General features: G+C 28.4%; 1 protein-coding gene across 1 annotated transcript in view; it reads right to left on the bottom strand.

Moving 5' to 3' along the window:
* Nucleotides 1–26,479, bottom strand: part of LOC129984010 (DNA-directed RNA polymerase III subunit RPC2-like) — a 45,139-nt gene extending 18,660 nt beyond the window's left edge. The window contains exons 1-14 of the mRNA XM_056093759.1: nucleotides 26,189–26,479; nucleotides 24,184–24,273; nucleotides 24,032–24,096; nucleotides 23,284–23,359; nucleotides 16,433–16,533; nucleotides 15,250–15,459; nucleotides 14,680–14,761; nucleotides 9,174–9,323; nucleotides 8,180–8,299; nucleotides 7,862–8,047; nucleotides 6,326–6,439; nucleotides 5,635–5,835; nucleotides 2,234–2,396; nucleotides 1,117–1,270 (exon numbers count right to left, since the gene is read on the bottom strand). Of these exons, the coding sequence (XP_055949734.1) occupies nucleotides 1,117–1,270; nucleotides 2,234–2,396; nucleotides 5,635–5,835; nucleotides 6,326–6,439; nucleotides 7,862–8,047; nucleotides 8,180–8,299; nucleotides 9,174–9,323; nucleotides 14,680–14,761; nucleotides 15,250–15,459; nucleotides 16,433–16,533; nucleotides 23,284–23,359; nucleotides 24,032–24,096; nucleotides 24,184–24,273; nucleotides 26,189–26,251 (1,775 nt within the window). The 5' untranslated portion in view covers nucleotides 26,252–26,479. The remainder of the gene's footprint in view (nucleotides 1–1,116; nucleotides 1,271–2,233; nucleotides 2,397–5,634; nucleotides 5,836–6,325; nucleotides 6,440–7,861; nucleotides 8,048–8,179; nucleotides 8,300–9,173; nucleotides 9,324–14,679; nucleotides 14,762–15,249; nucleotides 15,460–16,432; nucleotides 16,534–23,283; nucleotides 23,360–24,031; nucleotides 24,097–24,183; nucleotides 24,274–26,188) is intronic.

Below are 26,479 nucleotides of genomic sequence, written 5' to 3'. Positions count from 1 at the left end.
AAATTATATAAAACTCCCATGAAAAGTCATCAATATCAGTTTAATGTAAATTTTTACATGCAAGAGTCAAATATGACTACACTCTGTTATGGTGTCAAGTTAAAGTTAAGGACAGAAAATTAAAACAACACAAAAATCTGCTTAAATATAAGCAAGTTTTTATATTATAGGATCTACTATTATAATATAAAAACTTGCTTATATTTAAGCAGATTTTTAGCTAAGCAGTGCTGCAACTTATATTGCTATAATACAAAACTCATACCTTTCTGCATAATTTACATTTTTAAAAAATTTTTAATTACTTTTGAATAATTAATATTATATTAATAGAAAATAATTAGATTTATGATTAAATGAAGGAAATCACAGCCTATAAAGGAACTGTTATAAAGCAAATTTAATTTTAAATTTATATGCAAAATAGATTTTCACACCTATTTTTCTTGCAAACCTTAATGTTATTTCTAAAAAATTATACAATTCATGATTGAATAATAAAAAATATATCGTAAAATGTATAGTTAAAATAAAAATGCAATTAGGAAATTATTTGCATTTATCTGCAGAAAAATGTTTGCAATAAAAAAAAACTAAAAAATATATTTATTAAATTTAACCTTTCTAATTTATTTTCGAACTTTTATATTACAAAATAGTTTTCCAGAATGGAAAATGTTTACAGTCTCATATTTAATTTTTGTTAATGTACTTTTCTAAAGTATTTTCTTCTTTTCCTTTATGGCGTATGTGTAGCAGAAAGAAACCAGAACTGTGTAAAATATAATCCTTTATGGTGTTTTTGCCCTCTCTTAAGAATGAAATTTCTAAATGGAAATTTGTATTTGATTTTGGTAGATTTAAATATTATACATAAAATCAAATAAAGTAGTGACTAAATTTATGCATTGAAAAAAATGAGAGGCAATGGAGATTTGTAATACCTATACATGAGATATTTCTGAATTTATTTTATATTGTTATGTTATGTACTGCTACGATAATTACATAAATATTTATTGTTGCTGATATTTTATTCTTCTCTAGAAGTTCACAGTTCATTTTTAATTATTCATCCCATTTATGCATATAATAGTAAATTGATTTGCTACTGACCTACAAAGTCGACCGCCATCTGTGGCGATATAAATACAGCGATGGGTGTGATGAGGAGCTATTGATATAAATTCATGAATAAAACCATTTCGACGTAGCTTTCGAAAATTATTAACAAATTTTTTATAGCCTCTCTTTATTCCTATTAAATTACCTAAAAAAAGAAAGAAAAAAATGTCAAAATTTGAAATAAGAATATTAATAAGATAGAGATAAATGTATAATTTGAAATAAATAATAATAATAAGACACAATTTAACCTTTTGCACTCAGAAATGTAATTCTATGCATAATTATTCACTTAATACATGTACTTGCTTATTACACCAAAAAATAAATACAGACACAGATTGTTTTAAGTTGAATTTTGAAAAAAAAGTATCTAAGTCTTTTTACCATTCTGTAGGTATTCTTAACAATCAAAATTGAAAAATAAATAAAACATCAAAATCGTGCACCGTCTTGAATGGTGAGTGAGAGGCAAAGAGTTGATATTTATGCTTTTGAAATGTAGAAGCCATTTTAAAATAGTTTGATTTAAAATTATTGATAATAAAGCAATAAAACAGTGCAACTTACAGATCTATGACACAAAATTTTAACTTTCCTACTACCAAAACAAATGAAATGATTATAAATAACAAAAGATTAAACAGACAAAAAAAACAAAACATTTACACAAATTAACTTCCAAAACTTTTTACACCTTATTTATAATTTAAAAAATCATAATATTTTGCACAAAAGAGCCTGCCAGCATTCATTTTTAACCAATAAATAAATAAATACAAGATCAAAATCAGTTAATTACCAAAGCTTACAGACTTTTTATTTCTCATTAGATACAGAAGAAATTCTCCTTTTTTTATATTTACATTTCCTCAGTTGTGTTAAAAGGATTTTAAACATTACACTAAAATGAATCACAATAAAAACAAGCAGCATTACAAATACAATTTTAAAAAATGAAAGCATGGGAACGAAGAATATAAATAAAGTTAAATAAAAAGAAATGGAGTTGCATATATTTTAAATGACAATGTTCTTAATGAAATGAAATAAACTAAATTTAATATGCCAAAAAATGTATAAATGCAAATGAATTTTTTTTTCTCACCATTAACAAAAACAAGATATACATCTGGTTCATGCAATTCAAGGCCACAAAGCATATGAACTTTTTGTACACCTAAATTGTAAGCAAGTTGAGCTACAGGTTCTTCTTCAAGATCAGTTGTGACGTGTGTCATCAATGCCAAGTTTTTTACTAAACCACATCCCTATAACAAAAGAAATCAGTATTTCTATATGCATATATTAAATAACAAAGTTTGCATCTTTCTAACCGGCAAATTATCTGATATATAAAATATCAAAGGGCTTTCAAATAAAAAATAAAATATAATGCAGTTTGAAAACTGAAAAGTATTATGGTCCATCAAACTGTTTAGTGACTGCATAATGGCACTACTTATATATTTAGAATTTTTTAAATTAAAACTGAGTAAATAATTCACTTAATATCATCCCGATTTAAAATACGGGAATTTAATCTATTTAAAAAAACTTTTTTAAAAATTAAAAATGCAATTTTTTTTATATACTTTTAGATTTATTTACATAATTACTTCCTCTTTCTTTTGCTATATTCTAAGATTGGTATAGAATGGAGGACATTATAAAGTTACATGCAATATACAGCTATATACAAAAAATGTTAAGTAAATTAAATGTTAACATGCATATTGCTAACTCTAAGGAACAGTGGATTTTCCCTCCCCTTGCACTAAAATGTGAAAGAATAAGCCGTTGATTAGCAAGACATTTCAGTATTGGCTTTGAATAAAAAATAATCTGTTGACCTTAGTTCTGGGAGTAAAAGTACAAAAATTTATGAAAAGAGCATCAATTTCAAAGTTCTGCTTAATTTACTTCAAGTGAAGATGGCTGCTTTCTTAAACATTTAAATTATATTTTCAATACATCATTATATATATATACAAAAGTATTAGAATCAAGTTAATAGGAAAAACAAAAAAAATCAAAAAAAATTATAAAAAATATAAAAAAAGAATCCAGCATGAAGACTTTTTCAAGGGTCACCCTCAGGCAGGGATTCAAAGAAAGGGATTTTTTCTGTGAGGAAAAACAGACATTGTCTAAAAATGATTCCTCGTGACCCGAAAATCCTCTGAAATTATGCTCAAGAGATATACCATTTTAACAGAAAGGAAATATAAAACAACAAATAAGAAGAAATTAACCACAACAAAGTAAAAATACAATAACAAAAATAACAATAAAAACAAACAATAGCACTAAAATTAAAAATTAAAAACAAAAAGGCCAGTACATACCATTAACAGTCAAGAAAACTTTAAACTATTGATTGTGATTCCCTGTTTTTAAAAAACTAGCGGTAAATTATGTAAACAGATGTAGGCTCCCAGCGCCATCTATTGAGTAATCCAATATGCAAGGAAAGTTCTATTTTTATTTAAGCCAAAGGATTAATCCCAAACCATACCTTGTTTAATTAAAAAATTGATATTACAGTAATTTCTAGGAAATTCATTTTTAATTAAATTTTTAAGGAGGTTGTTTGATGCTTCAATATAAGAATTTTTATTATTGCAAACCCTTTTGATCCTGTTAACTTGTGAGAAAATTAGATTTTTGAAAATTTTAGAGTTTAGATTGGAATGGTAGTTACATAGTTTTGTTATTTTAAAGTTGAAATCATCCCTTTTATCGTATATACCAACTATTGTTTTATCATTAGCAATTTCGATTTTTAAATCCAGAAAGGTAGCCTCAAGTTGATTTTTATTTGTATCTTTTAGAATTAAATCTTTTGGATAGCAATTAGTAATAATATTAGTATTGTCGAAGTTAATCAAAAGTAGGTCATCAATATATCTCCACCCGTTTATTAAATTATATTTTATTATTTTTCTCTCATAGTAATGCAGGAAAATATTAGCTAAAGCACTTGAGAAAGCTGTTCCCATTGGAATGCCCTTGACTTGTTTATAAAAATTAATACCATTAAACACGCAATTTTCAGTAATATTAAAATTACATAACTCAAGCCAGTTATTTTTAGGAATGATATTTTCATTTAAATATTCGTCATATATAAAAGTGCAGACCTTTATTAATTTTTCATGAGGTAGATTAGTGTATAAATTTTCGAAATCAAAAGTATTAAGTTTATTAATGTTGTTATCTTTAAGAAAATCCAATACTTCTTTGTTACTAGAAATAATAAAGTTGTCTTCATTTTTTATTTTGTCCAGGATAATTTTTAAGTATTTAAAGAAATGTTTACCCATATAGTAATTATAACTGCCAGTGCTACAGGTTACGAATCTGAATTTTAATGGATTTTTATGAAATTTAACTGTTGGGAATAAATAAGGATAGTTAAGAGAGCAAGTCTTAGTTTTGGTTTTTTTTGCGAAAGCTAGCATTCTTTTATCTAATTACTTTTTCCCGGTGTTCTTTAACATATAAGTTGCATTAGAGTTATATTCATTAATTAAAAGTTCTTTATAATAATATTTACAAATTAAACAGAAATTATTTGCTGATTTATCTATTACTGTAATAACAAATTTTTCTTTTAAATTTTTTATTTCGTTTTTTAATGTTTTACTAAAATAAATCCCACGTTCTTTAGATCTGTCAAAATCAGTATTCATTTTTAGTTTAATTTCCTTTAAAATTCTCACTTTCCATTCCCCGAAACCTTCTGCAGGCCAATTATATATATATATATATATATATATATATATATATATATATATATATATATGAAGAAAGAACTTTTATAGTATTAGATACATACAGAAATGATTTTTTAAAATTTCATTGACTATTGTAACTACCACTATCCTTTATCAAATAAATAGGTGTTTGAAAACTACACACATACCTTGTAAAAATATGACACTGTTTCAAAATTCCTTTTAAATATATACTCCATTTTTAAAGAAAATTTTATTTTACACTTATTTTTGATATTTTTTAAACAGAATAATTAAATTTTCATTTTCAGATAATTTCAACAAAATATGGATCAAGAATAATATCTATAAAATAAAATGAAGAAAAGTAAATTAATATTTAAGAAATAAAATAAGAACCCATTTGTAATTATATCTTTAAAAAAACTGTTTCACTTAAGAATGTCCTGAATAATACTGATTACAAAATATTCTCATCATGAATGGTATATAGAAAAACCTTAATTTACATTAAAAGACTTATTTTTAAAGTTTATGTAATGGAGGAAAGACTGATTTATAGTTTTAATTCACAATACGAAAGAAAAGGATTAAAACATTTTAAGAATAGTTTAGAAATAAGAATCCAACTGATAAGTTTAATTTAAAAATAATTTACCATAAGTGTATTACATACACACATTCTTAAAAAATTTAATTTTGAAGACTAAACAATAAATTTATTAAGACAAATGCAAAAACAGTTTCATAAAAATTAATAAAAACATACCTCGCCTTCAGGAGTATCACAAGGGCAAAGCATACCCCATTGTGAAGCTTGCAATGAACGAGGACCTGAGACCTTACGAGACTTTTCAAACTGACTGTCTACTCTTGTCATCATCCCCAATGCAGAAATGTATGAGAGTCGGGAAAGAACTTGAGTCACACCAATTCTTTCCATCCTAAACCTCTTTACACTCCAGTTGCCCTGAAAATAGAAAGTATAAATGTATATTTTAATTAAACTCTGTAACAAAATTATTATGAGTTATAAATGTATTATTCTTAAAACTAATTATAATGGATATGAAATGATGTAATAAACTCATTTGAAATTTCAAATTGTTGCATAATTTTAAAATCAGTCATTAGTCTTTTAACAAATTGGATGGAGAAAACTGAAAATCTTAAATTACTTTGAAATAAGAGAGTAAATACCAAAGAATGCAGTAATTAATGATAATAAAAAAAATAGAGGATTTAATCCTAAAAATAAGCATGTATTATAAGAAAAGGATTATTTTTAAATAATAAAAATAATTTGTAGATGTTGATAAGAAATGTGTGAAAAGTATTTCATAATTTAATCAAAAGATATCTTAATTTATATTATCTGTTCCATAAAAAATGAACATATTTTAAAATATTAAGACAAAAATTGCTCCCAACACATAAACAAATCATTTAATCATACTTACACTTGAAATAGCATTAACTAATGCATTGGTTATAAGATCTTGTTTAATGTGTAGCAATGCATCAAATGGTCCAGCTTTCAGTTTTGGTAATATTTTATCGATAGTCCATTTCCACTAAAAATATATATACAAAAAATTTAAGGATAAAAATCCTGTTATGTTTGAAAAATACAATATAAATTCAATAATTAAATGTAACAAATGTAGTAATGCTATCTGTCCAAATTGATAAAAGATTATTACTTCAGAATGATTTTGCTGCCAACAAACTTCAATGATAAGCAAAGAGTAAGATAAATGTTTTCTTGTAGTTCTTTGTTTAATGCAAGTTTGTTTTCAAATGCTGAATTTCAGTTTCTTTTTTAAATATGACTATTATTTTTATTTGAAATTCAAGTAATATTTTTACATATTGCTTGGTAAAAAATAAATATCTCCTCCATTAATCTTTCATATCATTCCTCTTTTCATAAAATTAAAGCTGATTTGTACATGCAAAATGGATTTCTACATCTGAAAACAAATAGTTTCATGTGACTTAATTTTAATTTTTAATAAGTTGCTACCAATATTGAGTAAGAAAATACTTAATTCATGCCAATGAATCAATACAATTAATAACCGAATAAAAGTTAAGAGAAACTTTTATAAAAATTTAGAATAATTTTACTATCTCTTTCTGTTTCTATAATTAAGAAGAAATGCAAGAATTTTATTCTATGACTTTTTTTTTCCTATTATTGTTATAAACTCATAAAAATTTGAAATTGTTGACAACTTTATTTTTGGTTCAAATAATTTTTTTTAATGTTTGGATTAGAAATAAGATAAATAGATAATTGCAATTAATCTTGCATTCCATTATAATAGTACTGTCAGATTGATCTGTTTTAACTTATGCTTCAAATCTACGAACAAGGTCTACAAATATGAATATATTTAGACTATTTGTGATAAAAAAGTTACAATCATAAATCATATTATAAACATGACTGAGTGAATTTTAATACTATTAGATCAATTAACTGGAATAAACCTTCCAAATTGTCACCCAATGATGATTATCAATCATCTGCTCATAGATTTTATTACAAAAATAAAATTTCATTACATGAAAACAGAATGCAAACCAACGTCAAAACTGGAAGTGAAATATATTAATAGTAACCTCCACAACAGGATTTCAAATTCATTTAATTTAACTTATGATAAAATAGTAAGGTTTTAGAAATGTTTTTATTGAAATATTTATTTTTATACATGCATAAAAAGAATGAATATTGTTAAAATTGAGGAAAACATTTACATATTCATAAATTGATTAATTTTTAATTACTTTTGTATCATGCTATCTTCCCTTTTTCAAAGTGCTGAATTTGGCATACATCACAAATAAAAAATTTCATTACTCTATTTACTAATTACTCAATTTACTAATGGTACACAAGGAAAGTAATTTATACATATCACAGGATAATTATTACAAATTTGCAGTCAGTATGAAAGACAGTAGAAATAAGCTACAATAAAACCTACTTCAGTATTGAATCGCTTGAAGACATCTTCAAATAGCAGTGCTAACAGAGAACCAGCCAACTCCAATCTTTTATTGCCATAATAGTCTCTATCATCTAAAAGTTGAGGATTTTTTTCAGCCAATATCATTCGCTTGATAATGCAAGCCAAATATACAGCTTTCATTTTGAAATTAAATTCTTCAACCTAAATAAAATACAAATTGATAATTTTTTTAGCTAAAATTTGTGCTTATTAATGAGAATACTTAAATAAGGTAATCGCACAGGAAAAAAAAATTACACAATTTTCTTCATAACTATATTAAAAAAAACATACTGGAATGTGGGCTAAAATTGTAGTTGCTAAAAGCTCCATGGCTTCATCAACCGGGGTTTTCTTTTGAACAGAACCCCACATTTTTCGTACCTTTAATTTGCTTCCTATGAATTGCAAAGCCTAGAAATACAAAAGAGTTTTTTTTAAGGACAAATCACACAGATCTTACAGATATTACAATACTACCATTGAAAATTTATAAATCTTATTTTATTTGAATAATTTCTATTATCAATAATGTAATGTAAAGATTAATGCTTATTTATTTCCATGCTATTAACATATTTGTAAACATGAATGCATTTTTGCTTTCATTTTCATTGAAAATCAAATCGCCATGAATGACATAACATTTAAATTTATGAACCGGTTATCATGAATTCAATTTCTGTGGAAACTTAATTAAAAAAAAAATTACAATGAACTTTAAAGAAATCATGGTTACAGATTCATTAAGTGTTTGAATTGTGTTCTGTCTTTTCTTTCTAAAATCAGTAAACGTTAAATATACTGTTCATTACATAAGAAAATATAAAAACAAAGAAATTAATATTGATTATGTAATGCTTTTAAAATATCATCTGAATATAAAGTTAACAGAAATATGGCCAAACAGTTTATGACCTCCAATCAAACTAATATTTTTAAGGACAACAAATTTCCTTGTAACCAGTCTATGATCAGACAACTATATCAAAATTGCAGTAATTTCTTGAGCAATTTTATGATTCAGATATTGCTGTTTCAGACTGTCAGTGATTTTCATTTTTTTTCTATTCCTTTTAGTAAAAGAAAGTAAAATATATGAGACATTTTTTTCATATTAAATTAAAAATTTGATTAGCAAAAAACATGAATCATTATACTAAAGCATCTATTTCATCAATATTGAGAGCATAAAATTAAAAATGTTATATAAAGAAACTTGTAAAAAGTAATATTTTGTCACATCATGTATAAAAAGAAATTTTTTTGTAAAAAGGGAAAAATTCACCTTATTTTGAGAAAAAACATCCAATTTACGACATTCTTCTATACAGGGAAAAAGTTTTGTTAAAGTGATTTCATCAGTGCCAATCATTTGAGTAATATATTGATCACTCTCAAATCCCATTGCTTTAAATATTACAAATAGAGGAATGTCCTAAAAAAAAAATTAAAAATTCAAACAAATCATTATATATATATTTATAATAATACTTTAAATTTAATTTATATCTTAATTAATTTCCTAATTTTTATCTTAATCTAGCCCATATTAATTTCATTCTAAAATATTTTATTTTATTCCTTATTTCCTGATCCAATTGCACTTTATTTATTTAATTAATCCTACACGAACTTTATAAAACTGCTTTAATCAGCAAGTTCCCATGCTTTGAGTAAAGGGATAAAAACCCTTAATGTTTTGCAAAATTCTTTTAAAAATAACTGAATTCCCTTACGTAAAGAAATCCCTATCAGAATCGCACAGTATAAAATTACTGGGGAAAACTATTTTGGTCTCTTTCGCTTTTCTCTTGCGATGTTTCTCATTGCCTCTTTCTTGTACATAAAGTATGCCTCTCAGGATGGAATAAATTGAATTTAAAAATTTAAAAGTGTCTTCTCTTTTTTTTTCAAAGTTGTGTTATTTTAATTACCTTAGTTAAGTTCTGTTTATCATGTACATGAAACTTTATAATGGAAGCAGTACATAATATCATAGAGTTAATAATATTATATATGACTAATCTTCTAAATTAAGTGATATAGATAATAAATAAAACTCTTCTTCCTCAGCTTTCAAAAATGGAAGAACACACGAGATTAAGTATTTGATGAAACAATTAAACTGGTTTGAATTTCAGGGCAATAATGTAATCTATTGTTGGAAATCAAGCAAAGATCTATTTTTTTTAATTCGCCCCCACTATTAAACTAATTCCATTAAAAAAAAGACAATTTCATAAATTTTTAAATGGTATAAAATTTATTTTTGTGTAATAACATTTTTGCAAGTTATTCTGGGAAAAAAGCTAAAATTCAGCTTAATTTTTAATTAATTAAAATAAATAAATTAAAATTAATTTTTAAAAAAATCGTTCCTAGGGTACACTTTGACCCTCTAAGACATTTGGTAACTGTAGGTCAAATGGTCTGGCCTGCAGAGCATCAACACACACACACATTTTTGTTTATTATATATATATATATATATATATATATATATATATACAGTGGTGGCCAAAAGTGTGGACATTTTTTGAAAGTTTCATGTTTTTCAACTTTGTGTGCTTGTAGAATATATTAATTTTCACTTAAATACAAATGTTTATATATCAAATTGAAGGTAATTTATTGTAGAATTTAATAACAAAAACAGTATTATAATATCTGTGTTACAAAAAAAGTTACGCTCATTTTAGTAGAACAAACAAACACAAATCGTTTTGAATAATGACGTGTTTTGCAATAAAAGCGTACTAGCCAATCACAAACACTGTTCTGAGAACCCCATCAAATGTCTGTAACTATAGTTTAGGTTATTTGGTATGTAAAATAGTTATTGTTGTGGAAATATTTTGCGGAATGATGCATACAAGTACAATTAAATAGAGTTTTGCTGTTTTTGAATATTTTAAGTCCTTTTTTCTAATTAAACTAATTTTAAACAATGTCACCAACAAGAAGAACTGATTGGACATCTACAAAAAGAATCCGAATTGTCATATTGAGAGAAATTGTCCTCTCTTAAGCTGAAATTGCAAGACAAGTTGGTGGTTCAGTGACTTGTTCTGGTGTACGAAAGTTCTATTTACGTTATGAAAAAACGAAATCAGTGGAAAATAAGGCCAAATCAGGCCGAAAAAAGTGCACAAGTGCTACTGCCGATAGAAAAATTAAACGGCTATGCCTTCAAGATATAAAAATTTCATCAGATGCCATTAGATGTTAAATGAATGCAGCAGGTATTGCAGTAAGTTCAAGAACAATAAGAAGAAGGTTATCAGGATTTAGACTACAAGCTAGAATTCCAAGGAAAAAACCATATTTAAATCAAAAGCAACGCGAAAGTTAAGTGAAAAGAACACATTAAATGGTCAGAAAATCAATGAAAGCAAGTAATCTGGAGCGATGAGACTAAAATATCGCTCTTTGGTAGTGATGGTAGAAAATATGTGAGACGTAGAGTAGGTGAAGGACTTCATCCTGATTGCATTGAAGCAACTATAAAAACTACAACAAATGCCATGATTTGGGCATGTATTTCTGCAGATAGTGTGGGCCGAATTCAAGTGATTGATGGCATCCTGAATGCCAAAAAATACATCGAAACTGTCCTGGACCAAAATTGATACTTTCTATCAGAGATTTCTTCCCCAACAAATCACCATTTATTTTTCAGCAGAATTCAGCTCCATGCCACACAGCAAAAGTATGCAAAGCATGGTTTCAAAATAAAGGCATAGATACTTTCAAAATAAAGGTATTACCATGACCAGGAAACAGTCCTAATCTCAATCCAATTGAAAATTTGTGGCAACGTTTGAAAATTCTTGTATGAAAAAAAACGTCCCTCCAATAAAAGACAACTTATTGAATCTATAACCTATATATATCTATAAATATAACAACCATGTGATTACGAAAGATGAACTCCAAACACTCGTTCACTCGATGAAAAGACGCTGTGAAGCTGTCTTAAAAAATAAGGGTTATCCTACTAAGTATTGATTGTGTAAGTATCACTTTAAAAAAATGCAAATCTAAGATAGATCTTACTAAAATGAGCGTAACTTTTTTTTTGTAATACAGATATTACAAAATACAGACTGTTTTTGTTATTAAATTTTACATTAAATTACCTTCAATTTGATATATAAACATTTGTATTTAAGTGAAAATTAATATATTCTACAAGCATGCAAAGTTGAAAAACATGAAACTTTCAAAAAATGTCCACACTTTTGGCCACCACTGTATATATATATATATATATATATATATATATATATATATATATATATATATTTAACATAGTTTTGTAGAAGAGTGGGGAAAAAATACAAATTTGGAATTAATTTCAATTTATTTTTCTACACCTCATTTCACACCAGAGCAAAAGTGGAAGCTGAAAGAAGTTTTCCACTTAGAGCTTTTAGAGATTCTTGTAGGGATTTCTTCAATATAGAAAAAGGAATATCAGGTATCTTTGGAAGGAATGAATAATGTTAGGGATTTTTATCTCTGCTATTGAATTTTTAGAGTTGTATAAGTCATCCACTTTTGAGAGCATATGTTGAAAATAATTAAATAAAAAAATAGGATCTGGATCAGGAAATAAGAGAAAAATTTAGATTAAAGTAATATGGGCTGATTTAAGATGGAAGTTAAGAATCAAACAGATAAAGAGATATCATTACATATGTATATTCAACAGAATTCAAAAATTTCATGGGCATATTAATCATATGCCTCTTAGAAAGTAACAATATAAATTGATTAAATCTGTGATGAATATTATTCTATAAATAGTGATAACTCAAGTTGAAAAACTACAGGCAGCAACATTACATCTTATTAAATAACCATGAATATCATCTCAAAAAGAATTTAACAATGTCAAAAAGTGAAATTCTGTGTAACAAGCGATATATTTATTAAAAAATAATTGTTTAATAATCTTATTAATTCCTACTACAATACTAAGAACATAGAACATATTTAAGAACTATATATTCAGCACATAGAACTATAGAATGTATTGAAGAATAATGATGATCATATAATATAATATTTATTATTTTTCAGTGATTTGATCACTAACAGTTTTCTATAAACCATTGAAGTTAAACTCAGTATAAATTGTTTTTAAAAATGGCAAATGTTGTTAGCATATAAAATCTAATATTCAAAATTTCTAAAAACTGTAAAAGAAGGGGGGGGGGGGACCCATGAATATCATTGGTCTTTTTATAAAAAATTTATATAAAATTTTTAAACAGTTTAAGAAAGCTACAGAATTATCTTTATACATATTATAGCTAGGCTCACCCAAAAAACATTATTTAGCTACAAAATTTGCAATAGCTATATCAGATGATGGATCATGGGATTTCATTTTCCAAACATAAAAAAATAAATACGATACAGTATGAACCAGATTTTCTAGGAAATATAAATTTCAAATATAATCACAAAAGTAAAAAAAAAAAAAAAAAAAAAAAAACTGAATTCAACATACAAATGAAATAATGAAGGAAATTTAAAAAAATGTTTAGGAAAAAAGGAGAAAAAATCAAAATCAGCAAATTTTATTCGGCCTGATCAAGATGAAAGCACCATAATGAAAATCATTTTAGAATTTTTATTAATCCAAAAAAAATTGTGTTTTTAATGATAGTCCTAAAATGTTACACAACAAATTTATCATTAATAAGCCAAAATAACTAATTTGTTATTGGGATTTCCATTACACATCTTGTTTTTGTTTTTTTTTTGCATTTTTGCACTTTTCTTTTATTAATTTTATATGACTGTAACACTTCTTATATAATTACAAAATCAAGAAGAAAATCATTATAGTAACAAGGCCAATAAATGTTATTCTCCAATGATTATTCCAATTGATTTTGATTAAAACATGAAAAGCAAATCAAGTGTTAAACCATAATAATTTTTATTTTTTTAGTTCTTTCATGATTGCTTCCACTCTAGGATAAGCAGAATTCTCATGGTAGTGAGAAAAAAATGCAGAGTTTGTGTAAAACAAGGGTATACAAAATGCGACTTAACATAATTTCTTCTTAATTCAACTCAAAAACTACTTCTCATTAGAAACACATTTTAATAAGTTAAATATTAGAACTTTTGATTAAGCATCCAAAGCATCATAACAAATCTATTTTTTGCTATTAATTTTAAAATTAACCATCTATTAATCTTATTCTGGGTTTTTAATAAAAACTCAAACATAATGCAAACACTGTACCCTAAATATTTTACTTTAAGACAAAAAATACATGCAAAAAAAAAAAAGGAAAAAATATTTTATGATTTAAAGTAAATGAACTTGGTATATTTACAGATTACTACTTCTTTTTCACTTTTCTAAGAAAAGTGAAAGAAAAAGGAAGTCTAATAATATATATTTATAAGTAAGAAAGTGATTTTTTTTCCCCTCACAAATCAGTGATAAATCAATAATATTCAACTTTGTAAATATGCAATATAAATGCAAGCTTTAAAAATAAAAAAAATGAAAAATGTTTTTGCAAAAACATTATGAGAGATCTAAATAAACTGAATCACTTTTTTTTTTCAATATTTCAAACTAACACAAGAAAACTAAATTTTATGGAATAAAAAAACATTTTTGAAGTAAATTGGAAATTATTATATTGTATTTGTTATTAGGCACTGAGCAATAAAATCATGAAGCCAGGAATAAAAATATTTTTCATGAATAAAGAAAATACTACATTGCTCACTTTTAATAATAGAAATTAATATCTTACTTCAGAAAAACTGTTGTGGTTCAAATAAAATCGTCCTTTCTTTGTTATAATATTAGTTCTTGTCTTTTTCTCACTAGTAGAACTACAAAGAAACATAATTTAGGTTTTAAATTAAAAATTTTCCACAAGAAAATAAAATAAACACATTAAATTCAAAACTAAAAATTAATAACAAATTACATAGTAGTCATATTAAAAAAATTTGATATTTGAAATTGATTGATTGATATTTAAAAAGGCCTAAATTTTAATCATATTCTCTCCTATTTAAGAAATACAAAATGAAAAGTCATAGTTATAAAATTCTACTAGATTTACACAGCAGATTCCCCTCCTTTATATCATTGCCATTACAATTGCTTTATTTGAGAAATTTATATTAGTTCAATGACATTATTACATTAAAAAAAATTAGTGCACATAATAGAATTATTTTTTTACTAACTTTCTACAATACTAATTGCACTATTAGTAAAATATTATTTTGTATAATATAAATTTTTAAAATATTAGCTTGAACAACTATTGATTTTTTTTGTAAAAGATTCTAAAATATAATAAATGAATTACCTAGTGATTTGACAAGATATTGCACCATTTTTATCTTTCTCCACAATCATTCGATTTTTAGAAAGCTGCTCTTGCATTAGAATCACCTTTTCAGTTCCATTGACAATAAAATAGCCACCTGGATCAAGTGGACATTCATTCATAGCAGCTAATTCAAAGGGAGTCTTACCATGTAGTCGACATTTTGAGCTCCGAAGCATAATTGGCATTCTAAATTTATAAAAACAGACAGAGAAAAAATTGCACCATTTGACAAATTAAAAAAATTAAATACATTTATGTAATTTAATATAAAAAATATATATTCAATACATCAGATGAATTTTTCCACGATAGAAAAAAATAGAAAATTAGTCCCTTGCTAAAATCAATTATAAATAATTCTTATATGAAAAATTAAAGTAATATAGGGAAAAATATTTAAAATAGTTGAATTTGTAAGAAGATTCTTGCTTGATATGTCATAATATATAATTCACAATAATATGTTTTCATAAAATAAGCAAATTACGAATTAAGTTGATTTTGTGTATTAAGCCAGTAAAATGAATTTCATGAATAAGCCCCGATTGGAGGTCTATAAAAAAAGTTGAATAATTAATAACAGCATTACACCTGTGGGGAAATAGTATGTTAATTTTACAAACTGTCATTTACTTATTTAGTAATTTGGAAATAAAATACTTCAATGAAACTTATACTTACAAACAGACAACTTCCATATTCCATTTTGCTCAATAAAATTGCAAAATTATACTAAAAATTAATTTTGAATGAATGCAACTGAAATTATAAGGATCTCAGAAAGTTTAAAATCACATATAAAAGCCATCATAAATATAGTTCTTTACAGATTAAATTAATTCTTAAAGATTTTTAACTGAAAAATAAAATTTGCCATTCAGTCTTGAATTTAAAAGTAAAAATTATCAAAACATTTGTGTAAATTTTCTGTTTTGGTTTTTTTGTAATTCAAGCTTTCAACTATAAATTATCGATGCATGCAGGAGTTTTTATTAACCAGCTTTTCAATGTGATTTAATGATTTCAATAACTTAAATATGTACTGTGAAAATAAAAAAAAGCCATTAATTTAAGTATATTCAAATTAATGTAGTTTTTTAGCTCTATTATAATTACAATAAACAAAAGCATAAAAAATGTTTTTAAAAATATTTTTTACCTTCCAATGACAACATCATTCTTAACAACTCTCATTTGACTTTTGATGTATTCAACGCTAACAATTATTGGTGCACTATAAGTCATGTCCCGAAGACGACACTAAAAAAAAAACCCAAAATGACTTGCATGAATTCAAATTGTAGCACATTCATCAGTGTAACATGTAAAATATTTCACTCTGTTTATTTTTTTGTCTTATGTATGTGTTCAATTTAAGATTGTGCAATATTATTTTCAATGTCTGAATACAAACCGTCCACCTATAACCTAAGAATTATTTGTTTTGTTTTGATTTAGCTTGTACTGTATGGCAATATCTTGTATATAGTGTAGTTTGTTTTGAATGTGTTTGTCCGTTAATAAAGAACTGTGATATGCAATCAGGGTCATTAATTGCATTTAAGAACACTGATTAATACACTTTTTCGTGAGTATATCACTCATCTGGAGATCTTTTGATCATTTGAGTGAATTGTAATAGAAAAGGCGTCCGCAACGATATTTTTACTGACATTGTTTACATTTCTGGCGTTACGCGACAGGACATTGTTTTTGAATACAAACATGTTTAAAACAGCTAAGGGCTTCTTGAAAGAGGACTTGTTGTTTGTAGCAGAAGAAATTGGAGAGACACTGCCTGATAAGGTAAAAATTTCTGAACTGAAAGATATTATTTTGAATAGCAAAGAGTATTTGGATGATCCAGACTTTGTGACAAATATTTTAGTAACGGCCGTGAGCCAACGAAAACTAAAAGAAGAACAAAAACAAAAGCAAACAGAATTTGAAAAAGCGGAAAGATTAAAACAGCTAGAATACGAAGAAAGTGGAAAAATAAGAGAACACAAACTGGAATTGGCGAGAATCAGAGCAACGTTGCCAATTACAGGTGAGTCTCAAAATACTGTTATATCTGGTGCTAAAAAGAAATTTAATCTGCCAAAATTAGAATTTAGACAGTTTAATGGCGATATTAAAGATTGGCTACAATTCTGGAGCCAGTTTCAACACATTCATAACGATGATGAAATCGCGCCTGAGAACAAATTTCAATATCTTGTGCAAGCTACTGTAAATGGATCACGAGCCCGAGAAGTAGTAGAAAGCTTCCCGGCAACAGCAGCCAATTATGCCAAAGCAGTTGAAAGTTTAAAAGCACGATTTGGGAGAGATGAACTATTAGTAGAAGTTTATGTTCGGGAATTATTAAAGCTGATAATCTCAGTTCAGAAACATGAGAAAATATCGATGACATCTCTCTATGATAAACTCGAATCTTATTTGAGAGCCTTAGAGACTTTAGGAGTGACTACTGATAAATGTGCTTCAATTCTTTATCCCATGGTGGAGTCTTGTTTTCAAGAGGACTTTTTGAAAGCATGGAATAGAAGTGCTTCTTCAGCAGTCTCAACTGATGCTAAAGACCGTTTAACCAACTTGATGACTTTTCTTAAAGCAGAAACGGAGGGCGAAGAAAGAATTAATTTGGCTATGGCTGGTTTTGGCTTGGGTGCAGATGAAAATCACCAATCATTTAAGAAAAAAGTAAGAGATTTTCCAATGAAAAAAGTACCTACAGCTGCCAATTTATTTACTACAGCTTCAAAAGAAGTGAAGAAAGAATGTGTTTTCTGTACTGGGAAACACTCGAGCCCAGACTGTTTTCAAGCTCAGAAGATGAGTTTGGCTGAAAGGTATAATATTTTAAGAGAGAAGCAATGTTGTTTTGCTTGCTTAACACCAAAGCATACATCTCGTTCCTGTAAGGCATTTTTAAGATGTGTAATATGTGGGAAAAAGCATGTCCCACTTATGTGTGAGTCTCTAGAGGCTAAGAATCAAGATTCATTCAAGAGTGAGAATAAGAGTCCAAATGTTGAAGTTAATATGGCCAACAACACTTCTAGTCCCAGGGTGTTCCTCCAAACGTTGAAATTAAAAATGGTGTGTGGTAACAAAGAAATCCCAGTTAGGGCAATTCTAGATTCTGGGTCACAAAAGACTTATGTATTAAAGAATGTTGTTGAGAAAATGGGATATATCCCACTCAGAAAGGAAATTCTGATGCACTCATTGTTTGGGGGCATTAAATCTGACAAGTGCGAACATAATTGCTATAGGATAAAACTGAGAAATCAAGACAACAGTGTTACATGCAACCTGGAAGCATTAGACCAGCCATCTATATGTGACAAAATTTCATCAGTCATTCCAGGTTCATGGATTACAGAGCTCCGTGAGATGAAGATCAGGCTATCAGATGTAGGGGAGGAGCCACAATCTGTTCAAGTGCTTCTTGGTTCAGATGTGATAGGGAAGCTCATGACTGGCCAGCGTAGAGTTCTATCCTGTGGGCTTGTTGCCATGGAGACACTACTTGGCTGGACTCTGTCAGGTAAAGTTCCTGAGAATGAGATGTCATCATGCAATGCTATGCTGGTGGCCTCCCTATTTGTGAAAGAGATGGATATCTCCCAATTATGGAGATTAGATTCCTTGGGGATCCAAGATCCTTCAGAACAAAAAACCAAAGAGGAGCTTCATAAAGCGTCGATGGAGCACTTCTTAAGAACTGTCAAGGTCGATGAAGAAGAGCGATTCCTTGTCTCCCTACCTTGGCTTGACGGTCATTTGCCTCTTCCAGACAACTTCAATTTGGCACTCAAAGGGTTGCAAGTGACAACCCATAAGCTGAAGAAGGAAAAATTATTTCAAGAATACGGTGATGTCTTTAAAGAATGGGAACGAGAAGGCATAATTGAAGAAGTTCCCCAAGAGGAAATAAAGTCTGCTTGTCACTATCTGCCCCATCGACATGTGGTGAAGCCGAACAGCACTGCGAAAATTAGGCCCGTCTTTAACGCTTCATCAAAACAAAAGGGAGCGGTCAGCCTCAATGACTGTTTGGAAAAGGGATTAAACTTGATTGAATTGATCCCTTCCATGTTAACAAGGTTTCGACTGTATAGGTTTGGCATTTCGGCTGATATATGGAAGGCCTTCTTACAAATAAGTCTATATAAGGAGGATCGAAATTTCCTGCGATTTTTGTGGCACAGTGAAGAAGGAGAACTCATACATTACCGACATTGCCGAGTGGTGTTTGGTGTTTCCAGCAGCTCTTTCTTGCTTGGGTCAACAATCCAATACCACTTGGAGAGAAAGTTGGAAGAAGCGCAGCAAGGCCGTGGAAGATACCCTGAGTGCATTATTCAAAAGTTGATGAACAGCTTTTACGTGGACAATTGTTTAGCAAGCGTCAAAACCCAGTCGGAGCTAGAACGATTTATTGATGTAGCCACGGAGATCATGGCTGAAAGAAAATTCGACTTACGAGGGTGGGAGCACTCTAGCCCATCTGATCCAATAACAAGTCCTACAATCATCCTGGGAACGATTTGGGACAGACATTGTGATACTCTTTCAATAAATATTCCGGATTTGAGAGAACTAATGGAAGAGGTTATCACGAAAAGAAATATTCTTGCTGCTTCCCACAAAGTGTTTGATCCCTTGGGGATTACTAGTCCAGTGTTGCTACTACCAAAACTCTGGCTACAAAATTTGTGGAAATCTAAAATCGGTTGGGATGAAGAAGTAGATCTAAAAACACGTCAAGATTTTCTGAAGTGGCTAATGGAGCTGGAATATTTGAAGCATGTTAGAGTACCAAGATGGTTACACTGTGATAGCGGATTTGAGAATATTTCATTGCATTTTTTTTGCGACGCGAGCAAACTAGCCTATTCTGCGGTTGTTTTCCTACGAGTTGATAGTGGAAACTCTGTACACATACAACTGGTGCAAAGTAAAACTAGAATTGCACCTTGTGGAAAAAAGGAAACAACTATTGCAAGGCTGGAACTTCTTGGTGCTGCTATATCTGCTCGTCTTTCTTCCACTGTCTTGAAAGAGTTTCCAACAGACAATGTTTATTTCTGGACAGACTCTACTACTGTGCTGGCTTGGTTGAAGAGAGAAGAACCGTGGGGTGTATTTGTTTACAACCGTGTTCAAGAAATTCGAAAGCTGACACCAGTCAAAGTCTGGAGACACGTTCCTGGATCACTGAATCCAGCGGACTGTCCGAGTAGAGGGTGTACAGCGAAGCAGCTTTGCAGTTCGAAATGGTGGGAAGGTCCCAGTTGGTTGTACCTTTCGTCTCATGAATGGCCTGTCAGTGATGTGGTAGTAGATGTCAATGAGGAAGAAGTCAATAAAGAGAGAAGAGCTATCGTGACCTCTCTGGTGAATATTCAAACAACCGATATAAAGAGTGAATATTTTTCCACCTATAGTAGAAACATCAGAGTAGTGGCATGGATTCTACGTTTTATTCATAACGTTTCAAATGCAACCAAGCTAAAAGGAAACTTAGTCTATGAAGAATTCAGACAAGCAGAGATTTTGTGTTTCAAGTCCATGCAGTCAAATGCCTTTCAAGATGAGAAACTTCTTGCTAAAATGCAAGCATTTAAAGATGAAGATGGGCTTCTGAGAATAAGAACCAAACTAGCAGACAGTTGTGAGAAGGAAGATTTCAAGTTTCCAATTCTCTTACCTGCCAATGATGTTATCATAAAATTAATTCGAGAGGAACATATAAAAGCTATGCATGCAGGCTCTTCAATATTACTCGCCCGGCTTAGAGAGAAATTTTGGATAATTAGAGCCAAAAGATTAGTTAAGCAGGTTCTTTCTGAGTGTGTGATTTGCAAGCGTTATAAAGCTAAACATCTTGAAGTGCCCTTCGCTCCACTGCCTAAAGATAGAGTTACTCAGACAAAGGTATTTGAAGTAACAGGTGTAGACTATGCAGGTCCTCTTTATCTTAAGTCGAAAGGAAAGACCTGGATTGTTTTATTTACTTGTGCTGTCTACAGAGCAGTGCATTTTGAATTAGTCCGATCACTCACTACTGATACTTTTATTCAAGCCTTAAGACGGTTCATTGCAAGAAGAGGCAGGATTTCAGTACTTTACAGTGACAACGGTACTAATTTCGTAGGGACGAATAATGCGTTGCGAGCATTAGATTGGGATAAAATTTCTGTGTACTCAACTGCTCAGAAAATCACTTGGAAATTTATCCCACCCACAGCAGCCTGGTGGGGTGGATGGTGGGAGCGTATTGTGAGAATGCTCAAAGAGCTTTTACGTCGAGTGTTAGGAAAATCTATTATAAATTATGAAGAACTCCTAACCATCTTATGTGACTGTGAGTCCATAATCAATGCTAGACCGTTGACATACATACAAGATGATCCAAATGAATTGCTACCTTTGACCCCATCAATGTTTATTCACGGAAACAGCAACTATGAAACGCCAGATTTAGATAAAGTAGACCGATCTTCGTTGGTAAAGCGCACCAAATATTTGCAGAAGTTGCGTGAAGATATTAGACAAAGATTTAGAAATGAATATCTTGCTCTTCTGGTCCACAGAGGGACAAGGAAAAGTGATGTTTTAGAAGTGGGCGATGTTGTACTGATTGGTCATGACAATATTCGACGCATTGACTGGCCTCTTGGTGTTATCTTGGAGGTTTATCCTGGCAAAGATGGTGTCCCTAGAGTAGCGAGAATTAGAACCTCCCATGGTGAGAGGATCCGTCCCTTCCAAAGGCTTTATCCATTGGAAGTGTCAGCAAAAACTGAAATTGATGTTTTGAAGGCCTCAGGAAAAAGTGGCTTATCTGTTGAGAAAACTCCTGATTTGCCTACTGACCATGTTCCTGATTCACCTACTGATCATGTTCCTGATTCACCTGCTGATCATGTTCCTGATTTACCTGCTGACCAGGTTCCCAATTCTCCTGTTGAAAGGACTGATATTTCTGAGGAGATACACCATACCAAAACCAGATTAGGAAGGACCATAAAAGTTCCTCGTAAATTGGACTTGTGAACTCCTTTCAATTTTACAGATTTCACGAGGAATTAAGTGTTATAAATTTCAGTTTGTTTTATATTGCAAAGTTCAGTTTGTAACCCTTCACTTTGCAAGGTGGGAGTATGTAACATGTAAAATATTTCACTCTGTTTATTTTTTTTGTCTTATGTATGTGTTCAATTTAAGATTGTGCAATATTATTTTCAATGTCTGAATACAAACTGTCCACCTATAACCTAAGAATTATTTGTTTTGTTTTGATTTAGCTTGTACTGTATGGCAATATCTTGTATATAGTGTAGTTTGTTTTGAATGTGTTTGTCCATTAATAAAGAACTGTGATATGCAATCAGGGTCGTTAATTGCATTTAAGAACACTGATTAATACACTTTTTCGTGAGTATATCACTCATCTGGAGATCTTTTGATCATTTGAGTGAATTGTAATAGAAAAGGCGTCCGCAACGATATTTTTACTGACATTGTTTACAATCAGTATTTAATGTAAAGAAAATGAGGATTTAATAAACAAATTTTATGCAACATGAAGATAAATATTAGAAAATTAAAGTCCTAACCCTAATTTCCATTTTTTTTTAAAACAAGGATTAAAGTCCTAACCCTAATTTCCATTTTTTTTTAAAACAAGGATTATCTATTTGCTCTTCCCTCAATAGCAATAAATTTACCCATCACATATTTAGTCAAATGCAAGATTTGATAGAGGAAATAAAAACAGAGCAATAAGAGACTACAATGATAGATTTTGCAAGGGATATGAAACTTACAAATGGTAAAAGTCTTATGAACTTCTACCCAAAATGGAGATTTTTCCTACATCTCTCATACACATACGGAAAAGGTTGAAAAATTAAAGGGTCAGATTCATTCTTAAAGTATTAGCATATAAAAATTAAGTAAAGAAAATAACTTGAATCAATAACTAATACTTACTATGTGTGGAGTAATTGGCTTTCGTTCTTGGTAGGATTCCTCAAATATAAGTTCACCTAAATTTATGCTCAAGTATCTTAGCAAAAAAAAAAAAAAAAAAAAAGATTAAAATAAAATTGATATGAGGTGAAACAAATAAAACATCAAAAACTATTTCATGCATTTAAATATAAATTATAAGCATATATCATTTGGATAAGAACCATCTTCATTTACAATTCTTCCAGTACTATTGTATTAACCAATGCTAGTTATTAATTTTCAAGATAAAATCACTATGTCATTTACATGTGGCTAAGCCAAAAGTTTGTCAATGGCATGTGATAAATATACAAGTAATCATTCTTTCTATTATGATACATTATAAATTCATAGTTAACAAACAGGGAAAAAAATAGTTTTGAACAAATCAGTTATAATTCTATTATTTTAAATGAAATAAACCTCTTCATAAATGTTTCATGTCAAAAAAAAAAACACCCTAAATTTTTAATGGAGTTAAAATGACTTAGATAAATTTAAAAACACTTTCTTAAAATATAAATATATATTAACAAAAAGTATCTTAAACGATACAATACATAAAGGACGCTTAAATTTCTTGTGAAAGATCATTAATTGAATGATTAGAAGTAATTTTCAGAATTCCTAAATCAGGAACCAGATTTGGTCATAGAAATGCACTTTTATTCACATATTACTAGTTTAAAATAAACATATGAAATTTAAAATAAGATTGGAAACTTACTTGATATAAAATGAAGGGTCAACATCTGACACAATTTTTTGATTAGCTTTCACAATCTTTTTTATCTAAACAAAATAAAGTGTGAAAATAATAATAAGTATTTAAATCTTGCTTTTAAAAATATGAAAAAAATTAAGTGCTAAAGTACTTACACCAACATTTATAAAATGATCAAATGAATCAATATGTTGCTTCACTAAGCCTTTAGTTTTCAGAAATGCTGGGACAAGTTTGGCTTTCTCCTAAAATCACACACAAAGAAAAATTAATAAACAACTTGATATAAAATTTTTGAATAATAAAATTATAAAAGAAATTTGTTGAATCCTAGTTTAGTGTGTCCTTGAGTTTGTCACCAATGTAGTATCCTAAGAAAGCAAACAGGATAGTTATCCTAATGCTGATTTTTTATTTTTTTCATTTGTTCAATTGTAAGTCTAGTACAATAAATTTGTGAGAAATGAAAATAAAAAATAATTGCTAAATAATCACCCATTAAAGAATTTAATGCATCATAATTTAAAATATTATTACTGCTCATAAAATATTCTAAAGCTATTTTTAATTATGAACAGATAATATTTATCTTTTTAAGGTTCTTAATAAATTAATTTATTCTTATTAAATATAATCTTTTCACAAATCTTGTCTGAGCAAAAAATAAATAAAAATTTAAATATCTGTTTGAGAGTTTTAAAGTTATTTATCTTTATTTTATAATTTTTCATGTTAAAATTATCTTGTCATTTTAATGGAATTCTTTGTAATCTGATGTTCTTTTTATGGATTTCCCATAATAATTCCATAAACTGACGAGAGCATAAGAATCAATATCTGATGATTAGGGTGATCAGAAATATTATGATCACAAATATTACCAGGGATATTGTATAAGAGAATTCGATACTTAAATGATGGAATATATACCATGCTGATGAAACAGTATTAATATCACTGAAAAGTTCTACCATTTTTTACAGACATTTCTAAATCATTTCTGTTTAAATTAAGAATTAGTTAAACAGAGTAAATACATTTATTTCCTTAAAATTTCTTAAGAAAAGTATCAGTCTCTTGTTGTGAAAGTACTAGTAATGGATGCCCCCTATGCTGTTTTAATTGTCTTCAGAATCCTTAAGTTCAATGTGCATTCAAATTTATTATGTCCTCGCTCTTACTGTTAGCAAAGCCTTATGATGTGTGTGTGTGTGTGTTTTTTTTTACAATAAAAAATTCTGCTGGGTGCCTTTTTTTAGATGACAGAGACATTTTATTGTCTAAAACACAGATTGATGTAGCTGGTTTGCAGTTTCAATTAAAAAAAAAAAGAATTCAAAAGAGATTCAGCAATAGCAACCCAGTTCAAAAAGAGCTCTTTTTAAAAAAAACAATTCTGATCAATAAAGGTCATAATTTTAATAAAAAAAGTAAATAATTGGAATTGTTTCACGGTACTCTTTGTATAATCAGTCATCATCTTGACTGACAACTTGGCACAGTTGGCATCCTCAGTGAAGTAAGGGGTATACTAAACTAAAATGTTACTGGAAATCATTAGTAATAAATACAGTAGATTCCCAACTATATACACTAATTTTGAGGAGAGATAGATAAAAATTCTATTAATACTTACTTCTCATTCCATCTGTATGATTAAAAATCACTCTTTTTATACTACAACCTACTTTTATTCATGCTCTCTGATATTTTAGCATAGTTCATATATCACAAAGCACATTTCAAAAATTTATTAAAGACAATCCAAAAATAAAAACACTGAGTGTACTTCAAGAGAATTTTATTGTCATACTTAACTGCAAGAAACATCAAATGATACAAATATTTCTTATAATAAGCAAATTATTCCTCTTTTTATTTCTTAGAATTATTTTTTAAACAAAGTTGAGCAGTGTGAATGTCTGCTTTAGCACAAAGTTATAAGCTACAAATTTATTGTAAATTATTTATTTAAATAAATTATTTACAAATTTATTGTAAAGTATTTTAACCAGAGGTCGGAAATATTGCATTGATAAATATATTTAAGGCAGAGTAATAAGATAAAGTAATTAATTAAGGTAATAAATAAGCTAAATATTAAGGTAAGTATAATTTAAGGTATAAATATTTTGACTAAGAATACAGTACTATACATACCTTTATTTCCTTTATAGGTGCCCCTATATTTTCAGGAGTAAGATCGCGAATGAAATTCGCCATTATTTTTTTAGATTTCTAAAGAGTTCTACAAAATTTTACCGATAATATGAATAAATTTGAATTATCCTTTTTAAGAATTAAAAATATTCAGTCACTAAATCAACTTTAAAACCATGCAACTTCACATCATACCAACAACATATAAGGAACGAAGGTGTGTTCTCCAGCGTATGCTCCAGAATCACCAAAAAGATGCGGCATGCATTAAGTTTGCATCACAGCACAACA

This window comes from Argiope bruennichi, chromosome 9 (genome assembly GCF_947563725.1).
Source record: "Argiope bruennichi chromosome 9, qqArgBrue1.1, whole genome shotgun sequence".
NCBI lineage: Eukaryota > Metazoa > Arthropoda > Arachnida > Araneae > Araneidae > Argiope > Argiope bruennichi.
This window is presented reverse-complemented; position numbering and strand designations above follow the sequence as displayed.